General features: G+C 51.0%; 1 protein-coding gene across 1 annotated transcript; it reads right to left on the bottom strand.

Moving 5' to 3' along the window:
* Positions 1–3,417: 3,417 nt before the first annotated feature.
* On the bottom strand, positions 3,418–9,861 carry DONSON (DNA replication fork stabilization factor DONSON; the record flags this gene model as incomplete). Its single annotated transcript, XM_084280591.1, has 10 exons — positions 3,418–3,732; positions 4,007–4,222; positions 4,858–5,056; positions 6,044–6,151; positions 6,251–6,374; positions 6,469–6,647; positions 7,184–7,362; positions 7,737–7,940; positions 9,109–9,189; positions 9,586–9,861. The coding sequence occupies 10 exons, from the start codon at positions 9,859–9,861 to the stop codon at positions 3,595–3,597; spliced, it is 1,704 nt and encodes a 567-aa protein (XP_084136717.1). The 3' UTR covers positions 3,418–3,594.
* Positions 9,862–11,148: the final 1,287 nt, after the last annotated feature.

The following is an 11,148-nucleotide window of genomic DNA, read 5'->3' on the forward strand; positions in this document are numbered from 1 at the left end:
GAAAAGGGGTTTGGTTCTCCGCCATGCGCTTAATGGAAACAAAGCCCCTCCTTAGTCTGTCAAAGCGCTCTGGAACTGCCGAGGTTCATATGGACACACTTACCTTTAATTAAAAACTTTTTTTCTCCCTTTGGCTTCTTGCCTTCAGTCTCTGAGTAAATATTTTAAGATCTTCCTGCCTCGTCCACCGAACTAGCCAGAAGGTGCGTCTGAAAACCAAAAGTAAATGCGATGGTGCAGCCATGGAAAGATGTACTTAGCCCAAGTTTGGCCTGTTGATGTGTGTGACTTAATTAACTCGGGATGTGGGAGCGGCTCCTAACCGGACTTCTGTTCAAATGTCTGGTGTGATGGAGCTGAAACATCGGAGGTGTTGTTCGTTCTGTTTGGTCTGTGGTGTCCATGTAAGCACTGGTTTCACAGCTGTATCCTGTCAAGCCTGGGAACAAACGGTCTCTCGTACTTGTCTTGTTCTTTCTTTTTATTTTGGGTCTGCATTCCCCATGTATATGATGTAAAGACACGTTCTCTCTCAGCAGCAAGGAGCAGGTTAATTCCGTCCCGTTGAAGACTCCATTTAAAAAATAACTGCTTGGGCAAGCTCTGGACTTCATGCCTTAAAAGATGTGGTACTCTACGTGGATTCAATCTTTGGTCTTGTAGAAGAGTTCTAAAAACAAACAAAAAGAAAACAATTAAGATCTGTGATGCCCTAATTATGACACTTCTTGATTTTTGAGGTTTCTGTTTTACTTTCATTCCTTGTTGTTTAGAATGATTTATGAATCTAAAGCTAGCGCAGCGACGTGCTTCTGTTAAATTTGTAAATTCAAATTGGTTTTGAGTGTCTTTTGCATGCAGGAATAGTTAAGTAGTGATACATTAAAAAGAACAACTAGGAAACCCTCTCGTGGAACCTGGTTATTTACGCAGCGCTTTAGCTGTCTGTAGCCTGTGACTCCTCCTGCTGATGGACGACGCGAGCTGCTTGGCTGCTGGATTTCCTTTTGCCGCAGAAACATTCTCCAAGGAGTAACCCTGCCGACACTGCATCTGACTTCACCGCCACGCCAGGGAGAAGCGTTCTGAAACAGATGCCTGAGAACTTGTAGCCAGCTTCCACCAGAACCATTTCTTGGCGTCTTCTAATTTGGACTTTTATAAATAGTTGGGACTGGAGGAGGGGGAAGGCGTGAAGTTTTCCCCTGCCTCAGAAAATTCAACATTGCCTCTTAGAGTGCAAAAACTACGTGAAATCTTTTATCAACTGCTCCAGTCCGTCTGTCTCCCCAAAAGTATCATAGTTGTGATGACAGTTCAACCCTTTGGACAGGTTAAATAAATCAATCTTACCGCTCCAGAAGCGTCTGGAATGATGGTGGTAGTTACTGATGCACCCTTGAGGTGGGGGAGCAGCGCTGACTCCCTGAGCCGTGAGCCGCCGGAGCGTGTGCTGGAAGCACGGGCAAAGCTGTGGTGTAAAACCAACAGGTGGCTTGCAAGGAGGAGCCGTGGCCGTGGTAACAGCACAAAGCACGTGGCAGAGTCTGGTGGGAAACTCTAGACTGCAAGAGTGTGACAGCGACGTGCGTTTCCAGAAGTGCCTGTGAGCTGTCAGCAGGCAGCGGTGTCTCCGTCGCTCTCCCCTGCCAGATGTGAAAATACAAACTGAAATTTGGAACGGTGATTCCTCTTATTTCCTAGACAGGGGCAGGCTCAGGGTCACATGCCAAAAGGGGGATTGGCTTGATTCAAAGGGCTTTCTCAGAGAGGGGCACCAGCAGAATCACTGCTGCCCTTTGCTTGCTCCGTGAGCAGGCCTGTTCCTGGGACACACGCCCAGGCACCTGCTGCTCATTTCAGAACTGGGGCTGTGGGCGCTGCCTGAGGCCAGGCACGGCTTTCTGAAGGGCTGCCCTGTGCGATGTGATGGCAGGGGAAGTCATGCCAGAATGTGGTCGCTGTGAGAACCACTGTTGATGACCTACGGTGCTGGGCAAAGGGTTAGTTTCAGCAGACTCCCACCACCCAGTGGCAGAGGCACTGGCTGATGGAAGCAAAGCCGGAGCAAAAGGCATCACGTTCCCCTCTCCAAAAGCAACTGGGAATTACGCACCATCTGCTTCAGAAACGCCGTTTTCTGGTGTTCCCCGTGATGCTGTTGGCTCTGGCTTTCCACTCTTGGGGCCTCACTGAAGGGGACAAGTTCAGTAAATTGCTTCTAGAGGAATTAGAGGGAAGCCTGAAGATGAAAGACAGCTGGTACTACCCTGAAGTCCACCAGAAATGTAGCATTTGACGTCATCTAAGCATTTAATATTCCTAAGCACCTTTTTCCCAGCATGAGGGAGAGGAACCTTTATCTATCAAGACTTTCTAGATGTTGCTTCGTTCAGTGTGCAGCCACGCTGACCATGTCAGGGCAGTTACTGTGACAGAGCAGTTGTAAACAGGAATTCTTCCACTGTAAGTTACCTTTAATTAAAAAACCGGCTCTACTGGTGGGCAAGGATACCTCGGGGGGGGGGGGGGGGGGGGCGCGGGGGGGGCGGTGGTGGTGGTGATACCAAGTAATGGGCTGGCACAGGCAGTGTTCAACGTGCCCCCAGCTGCAGGAACTTGTTTGGGTGCCCCCATTCTAAGCTTACAGGTTGTTCCCTCAAGTAAGCCCTGACTCCAGTCTGACGTGACCGTTGCAGCATCCCAGACAGATTCTGGAGAGCAGAAGGGCACTGTCGGGAGCCTGAGGGTATCTGACCATGAGGCGTGAGCACCCCTTTATAAAGTGTGAGGGTGCTTTACATACCCCCTCTGCCGATTTCGGATAATCTGCTGCAGGAATCCAATGACCCAATAGCTGTGTAAAAGCAGCTTTTGACTCCCTGAAGCAAGGCAGGCTGCATTAGGCCTGGCAGCTGCTGACAACAGAGGCAGGGCAGCAGCAAGGCTCTGCTGCCTCTGCCTTCTTCGCTTGAAAGAGGTGTCGGCTCTCACACGGTCAGGGTCAGTTTATGGTCCTTTCAAAAGTCTAGCCCTGCGCCCCCTTCCGTTAGCAGTAGAGCTGCGCCAGGCGGTTCTGAGGCATCTGAACCTTTGAATCCAATTCGGCTGCAGCCAGAACTTGGCTGTGCAGAGGTCAGAGCCGACTCTAAGCCAGAGGTGCAACATGCTGAGGTGCAGCTCTCATGTTCCTGGCAGGATGCTCTAAGTGGGCTCAGAAGTCACCCCTCTCCCCCCAGCAGCCACGGGTAGTGGGTTACTGCACAGAGCAGCAGCAGAAACACCACCCTTCAGAACAGAATCTGGCACTCCATGAAGAATACAGACCCGCAGATACAATTTGGACCAATAACACAGGTAACCATGTTTTATGAAGTTTTATTTTAAAAAGTACAAAAGGAGGTGGGCCAAGGCCTCTTCCTTCAAACATCCTGCAGCGCACGTTGTGGTAGGTGACGTGCAGTAGCTGTTGTCAGTGTCCATCTAGATTGTGTCCCTCCCCGTACCGCATTGGTGCTGCCCACATGGACCCAACTGAAGCACAGAGACTGCGCAGCTGAAAACAGTCCTTCCTGTTAGCTGGAACCAGTGGGCCTAGGACTTCCAGGTATAAGCATAATCCTTCATTTCCAGAAAGCGGAGGGCAGATTTTCCCAAGGTTGGAGACTGCTTCAGCTGGTGCAGAGCCTCAGGATGCAGCCCACACGCAGCAAGGTCTCTGCTGATGGGTTCCTGTGGAAATTCACGTGAAGAGAGGAATGGCACAGGGTGTTTGGTTGAAATACCTCCCACTTTTAATGTCGGTTTGTGTACCTGGGGGGCATTCCTGACCACTGGAAAGCTAGCATGCTGGTTATCCTGCTTCTGGGGGACTGCCAGGTGGCCATCACAAGTAATTGGGTGTACACCCATGGACTGAGGGACGGTTTTGTGTCACTGGGCATCCTATGATTTGTAATAAAGATGCCATTCCTAACAGGAAAAGACCATCTCTGTGTTTCCTTACCTCATTTAAGGCTGGGCTTGCACCGTCGAGGTGAGCGTTAAACACAGCAGTTGGCTCGTGCGTATATAACACAGCAGAGAACGCTCCCCTCTGTGCCGCCCGCAGCAGCGCGGTCAGCGAGTGCAGGGAGTGCGGCATCATGGGGCCTACGATCTCCAAGCTGAATATGTCCTCATATGCCATGTGGACCCTGGCTTTGGCACTGATACTGCGAGCCTGAAGGCGAGAGCATGTAGGGTTAGTTCTGGACACACCACATCAAGCCCTGGTTTTCATTTACACCTCTCTGGGCAGCCTGTTCCAGCACCTCACCACTCTCTCTCTGTAAAAAACTTCCCCCTAATATCTAATCTAAACCTTCCTTCCTTTAGTTTTAATCCATTCCCCCTTGTCCTGCCATTGTCTACTCTTTTAAAAAGTTGATTCCTCTCCTGTTTGTATGCTCCCTTCAGGTACTGGAAGGCTGCAACGAGGTCCCCCCACAGCCTTCTCTAGGCTGAACAAGCCCAGCTCCCCCAGCTTCTCTTCGTTGGGGAGGTGCTCCAGCCCTCTAATCATCTTCGTGGCCTCCTCTGAACCCTCTCCAACAGTTCCACATCTTTCTTGTATTGGGGGCCCCAGACCTGGACACAGAACTCCAGATGGGGCCTCATGAGGGCAGAGTAGAGAGGGACAATCACCTCCCTGTCCCTGCTGGCCACCCCTCTTCTGATGGAGCCCAGGATACCATTGGCCCTACGAGCTGCAAGAGCACACTGCTGGCTCATGTTAAGTTTCTCATCTACCAGAATCCCCAAGTCCTCCTCAGCAGGGCTGCTCTCAACAGCCTTAGAGACGGACGCGCTACTCACTTTGAGCGTTTGCATCGTTCCCCCTCGGAAAGCAACAGGGGACAGCAAAGTGGGCGGGAGCCCTGCTTGCGGGCCCGCAACGGCCACCAGGCTCTTGCAGTTGATCAAGAAGTTCAGCAAGGTGAACGTGTTCGTTCCTCTCACCAGCGCAAGGGATTCGGGCTTGTGATCCATCTGCACCTCGTGCTTCTCCTTACGACTGTGTTGACTGGAGTCAAAGGAAAACCACAAGGCAGTGAAAAGCCCCGAGGCGCCGAAGGAAGAGTCCTTTGGCAGTGCAACGCCAGGAGGAACCACCCCTGACCCATCAAGTCATTTGAACAAACTGACCAAAAAACCCCACCCAGCTTTCGGATTCGTCCTTCAAATATTAAGCAGAGTCCTAAGCCTGACTTTGGGTTTCCTTAGTAAAGCTGGAGAATGAGAAGCATTTTCCAAGTCCAGTGTGTCACAGCTGGCAAGGCATGGTTACTTATGTACCCACAACCATCGCAGCTCCTGGTTTCACTCGGAATCTTGCTCCAAACCAAACAGAAAAACATCAAGCACTTAGAGTTCAGATGAGGAGTCTGCTTTTGAAGCGCATTCCCCAGTGGTCCCCACTTCCAGTGCATTGCTGTGGGGAAGTCTTGGGAAGCTGAAACCAGATTCCTCTTGGGCAGAAGCTAGTGGAGGCTGCATGGGGCAGCACTCTTCAGATGCTCCCGGTGCAAACAGCACCAGAGGAAGAGTTAAGTCAGTCTGTCCCTTTGGAACCACTATGGCTTCCCAGCAGCAGCCATCCTGGTCTGCAGCTGTGTCCCTAACATGTCACGCTACTTGCAAGCCTACACGTGGTCCTATATTAACATACACCCTTTTCTTAAAAAGGAAAATAATTCCTGTGAATTCAGTGAACCTGAACGTCAGGTTACACTTTCACTTTGTGGCCTACAAGATGCATCTTACAGAGGCTACAACAACAATTCACAACAGGTTTTCCTTCAAGAAGGGGAGCATCTGGAAATACTTGCCATAAAGTAACTCTTAAGAGACACGCAGAGCCTCTTGACGGGCAGCAAGATGACAAATAGTATTTGGAGGTAGGTTATCAAAAGCTTTGGCAAAACTTCAGTCTCTACTACAGACAGGTAAGAGCAGCAGGGTTTCCCAACATCACACCCCTCACCATGCACAGAAAGGATACAGTTTGATAGAAATAGTATCTGGTTTTTTAACCTTGTCCTGGACTCCCATCTCCTCAAGCCAAGAGAAACTTTCATCATCATCATCATCATCACTTGGAGCTGGTTCCCTAGGAATCACAGGATCAGTGTCAGGAGGACAAGACTTCTTACAAAGGGTTTCCAAGCGATAGACCCAGCAGTCTAGCACTGTAGGAGACATTACATACTCGCCATTTTCCACGCTGCTGCCCGCTTCGAGGCTGTTCATGCCTTCGTTTTCCAAATCCACTTCAGAGTTTTTCTGTTTCCTGGTTCTACTTTCTTCTATCAGAGGTAAAGAAAACTCTATGCCTTAGAGAGGGACAGAAAGCACGGGATGGTTTTGCAACGTGGCTAGTGCACTTTATCCATCACTCAAATCCCAGCTGGCTGGGTTTCACCTCACCTTCATTCCTCATGGCCTCCCTCAACCCTCTCGTTGTGGGAGAAACTACAGCCGTGATCGCATCGCTGCCCGCAAGGCCAGCCGCACGGAACAGGACAGTGAACTGGTAGGTGCACACGTAGAAGTAGGGACACAGCTTGGCTTTGAGGAGGTTGTACAGAGAAGTGAAGCTGACAGACCTGCGAATGGCAATAGGACAGCCCTGTAACTGAAGCCAGCTCCCTGCACTGTGTAACTGAAGCCAGCTCTCTGCCATGAACACGCCAAATTGGGTTTGGCTGGGCGTGACTGACACGTGCTCCGCACAGGTTTGGGAGGGTGCTGAATGAGCAGCCAGATTTTCAGATGTGCCCCACATCTGGGAAGCTGCACCCCTCTGAAACGCAGCCCGGCTCCGAGTGCTACGCCCTTCCAGCACACCTGCTTTCTACCACGTGGCGTTTACGTGGGCACTGAGGGACACTTGCTAACAGGATTTACAGAATTCCACCCCAGTCAGTAACTCGGATTGGAGAGGGACATTTAGCACAAGAAGGGAAAGGGGTGCTTTAGTCTGTAATGTATTTCCCTAGCCTGATCCTCAAAGTAACAGGCATTCTACAGCTGGGGAAAAAAATCAGTAACCTTTTTTCATACAAACAGAGAGAACCTGTGCCTGAATTCAAACCCCACGGTCTAAATCACAGTAACACAGGGGTGGTTTGGTTCCACTTACCAGTCGCTCATTAGCGCTTGCTGCAGGGCTTCATCCTGTGCCCAAGGAGTGGCCTTTCCAGCCATTCTTCTATCTGCTCCAATCCGAGGGAACAGCTGCAGCCAGGGCAGGGAAGGGTGAAGCCAGTAAACGAGGCTTTGCTGAAAGGCACAGCGCAGTTCTGTGGACACCTTTGGTTCCTGGATTTCAAAGAGTGCTTTGTGAGGACAGGAACACTTTACTTAAAGCAGCACTGTTAAATGATGGGTTAAAAAATAATACACTAGATGCTAAAAAAAAAACCACCTTTCCTGGGCTTGGGACTAAGCCAGACTGAAGAAAGATGGGCAGCAACTGCTCCACGGCTGACATGAAACCACCCCTCACTCTGCACTGTTTGCTGCTGTGAGCACTAGCCACAGATGGAATTAGTCTAAATGAGCTTTATTTGTAATGCAAGTAAGATCAATCTAAGGTACAAGGAAACCTTCACTGCCAGGATGTCTAAAGGAAGGTGCAAAGGTACATTCTCCTTCCTAAAGCTGGAGCTTGGAGCTGCCCTCTGAAGTTTTACCTGTATGCTCCGTGGCAAGTTTGTTTCTGTAGCTCTGCAGTGCTGGGCAAATCCTTGAGCTTCCTCTTGTGCTTTCAAATGTTCTGCCCAGGTAAAAGGTTGGGAAGACATAAATAGAAGTCGTGTTTTAAGACTCCAGTCTGCAGGAAATTCATGTCTTGGTGAGGAGGGAACTTCGGGTACAGCAACAGGTAAATGAAGGTCCTGACAAAACAGAAACAGCATCAGTTAACCCACAGAAAATTAAAATAAGAAAAAAAAATGTAGCAGCCTACTTATATTTTAGCATGGTCAGATCTCCTCTCATGGTAATGCACCCTTCCTGGCAGGCAGACCTGACACTGCACTAAGACAGGACTATAAGCTGTTACATGGAACATCTAGGTGCAAAAGCACCTAGCTCATTTTGATCCTAAAAAAACGCTTGCATGAAGTTAAGAGGCATACTTTAAAACAAAGCTTTTGCAGACAGGTTTTGTGAATGCCGAGTTACAGGCAGTTCACCCGCTCCCAGGCTAACTAAAGTCACAGTGGACTCAACTGACTATTTCAATCAGTGACAGATTCCGACAGCAACATGGCATTGTATTGTTCAGAAGAAAGCAGAGCAGAGTTTTCATTCACAGGAGTCTTTCCAAAAGCCATACATGAGGAAAAAAATAATGAATGATTAAAAAAAAAAAAATCTTAGCCTGAAGTTTACAAAGATGGCAATTTCCATGCCAAAATGCCATTTCATTTCATCCTTTTTTGGGGAATGTATTGTCAGATGCTTCCCACAGGATGCAAAGAAATGCACTGGGGAGCTCTAGGGCAGTTTGTTATCTTTCAGAAGTATTTTTTCTATTCTGCTAAGTTAGTTTGAGCTTAAATTTCTGAACCTATAATGTTAGATGTTATCTGCCTGAAACTCTGTTTCAAGGGCTGGATTTCAGGTATTCTCTTTTTCCTGTGAGCCTAGCGAAGCTGTTGTTCCCTTTCTGTAGCTACATTAAAGTCTGTGGGAGATATATCACTATGATGAACATCCTTATCTCAACAAAACACAAACTAAGAAACGGGAGAATTACAGCAAACACGGCAATAAAAGCGGAAGATGACAAGAACCTCTGTCAACCAGCACTACCAGAGTAGTGATGCCAGGCAGAAGGCCCTCAAAAGGCTGTCAGTGTAACAGTAAACTTCAAGGCAATTTTAAGATATTATTTTTTCTTGAATGCTGATATTTTAGCACAGCATTTTATACAGAGATGGCCCATCAAGCGTTAAGCTACGCAGTTTCTGCTTTTGGGTTTGTTTGGGTTGGGTGTTTTTTGGTGCATGACCCGAGAACAGCTACAAACTTTCCAGGAGCAGTACGCCAGTTCCGTACATCGGCTAGGGCGAGGACATCGGCTCTCTCGGAGGGCTCTGCTCTCCCAGCTGGCTTATCTTCACAAACCGGCTCCAAAAGCTGAAGAGGGAAAGAGCGTGAGGTGCAGCACAAAGTAAGAACCAGGCTGGTAATTAGGAGCCCCCGTCCCATTCAGTGCAGTGCCAAGAGTGCCACCGAACACACACACAGACACACACACAGAGACACACACACACAGACACGCTGCCGCCAGCTGCGCAGAAAGCCGGGCAGGCCCCAGGCTCGGGGAACGGCTCTGGCCGGGGAAGCGGGATGCGGGCCGGCGCTACCGCACCCGGGTGATCGGCTGCCGGCCCGCAGGCCCCTTCCCCGCCCACGGAGCCCTGCCCGTTCCTCCCCTCGCCTCTCCGGCCTTACATCGCCACCGGGAAGAGAAATCGCGCCCCCGCCCCCCCGCCTCCTCCCCCCCCCGCCACCGGCCCCGCTCGGCCCTACCTGCCAGAAGGGCGCTGCCAAGGGGGATCCGTCCGCCGGGCACGGCCGGTCCCGCTCCCGAGGCTGGAGGGTGCCGGCCGCCCGCGGCGCGTTATCCAAGCTGGAGAAGGGGTTGCGGCGGACGGGGGCGGAAGGGACCCGCAGGGCTGCACCGCAGGGTGGGGGAGCGGCAGCGGCGGGGTGTTCGCTCCTCCGAAGCCGTTTTCGCTTCAGCCGCAGCATGGCCGGCGGTTTCTTGAAGCCGGGCGAGTAGCCGGGAACGGCGGAGGCGGCCATGGCCGGGCGGCGCGCAGCGGGGCGACGGGCAGCTGCCGAGCGGGAGCCGCTGTCCCAATTTCCCGCGGAAAGAGGCGAACTCCGCCCCTGGGCGGTGCTGAGGCAACGCGACGGCCGCCGCCATTTCTTCCGGCCGCCCGAGGGCGCGGAGGAGCTCCGAGCGGCGGCCGGCAGGGAGGCGAGGTGGGGGGGAGGCACCTCCCGCCAGCCCCGGGCACCGCGACCGCCACCCCGTCACCACTCCCCCCCGCTTCGGCTAGTAAATCAGAAAAAAGGGTGCTGCTAAGGAGCCGTAAGTGGACTTCTGAATCCAGGCCGGAGTTCTCGCCAGGCATGGCTCAGGGCTGCCCCGCGGCACTCCAGCCTGTGCTGCAAAAAGGCACCCGCACCAACACAACTGCCGCAGTAGTTTTCTACCCCTGCTAGACAGATGACTCTGCTCTGAAGGCCATTAAGCAAACCAACAAGGGGTTATAAAAGCAATGCAGAAGTCAAGCTGCGTTTGGAAGACACAAACGGCTATCCGTGCCTCATCCACATGTCCACCAGGCTGTGCGGCCCAGCATTCAGCTCGCCACAGCAGAGGCAGCCTCCGCATGACCTGTGCCAGAGCCCGAGCTGGCACAGCTCACGCTACACAAGACCAGGGCAGCACTCGCAGTGATACACCTGCACCTCTTCTGTCACGGCCATGAAGGAACAGGCAAGCACCTGGCAGCCTTTCCTCCCTGAGCCAGGGAGCCCAGCTCTCACGCGCCAAACTACTTTCCTTTGTCAGGATGGGCGAAAGAGGAGGGGGTTGCTCAAGGCACCTCGTGAACTTCCTTGTTCAAGCACGAGCAAAGCTAAGCCTGGCATTACCCAAACCTCAAGGTTAGAAAATGGCGAGACGTCTCAGCCAGCTAAGCCAGTCAGGCACTTGGGCAGCTTAACGCCTAAAGGACAAAGAGACTTTTGCTTCATAACCTGATCCTACTGAAGGGCTAAGCCCGCTTCAGCTCCAGCTAGACTTAGTCTACTGTACACCAGGTTCAAAAGGCATTTACATGTTTAGGTAAGGGCAACTTTGCTATTGACAAAAGATAGAGTAAAATAAAAACAAAACTATAAAATCTTTTTTCAGCAGCTTTGGCCTGTTTTTTCCTGTTTTATTAAGTCTTTTTTTTTAAAAAAAAAAACTCATTTCCTCTGATCTACTTTATTTTGCAAACACTTAAGCTAAAAACATCAGGTAAAAATAAGCAGTTGGGTGCAAAGCTTCAGAATAGATGTCAAACGAACACAAGT

This window comes from Gallinula chloropus (genome assembly GCF_964237585.1).
Source record: "Gallinula chloropus genome assembly, chromosome: 1".
Classification (NCBI taxonomy): domain Eukaryota; kingdom Metazoa; phylum Chordata; class Aves; order Gruiformes; family Rallidae; genus Gallinula; species Gallinula chloropus.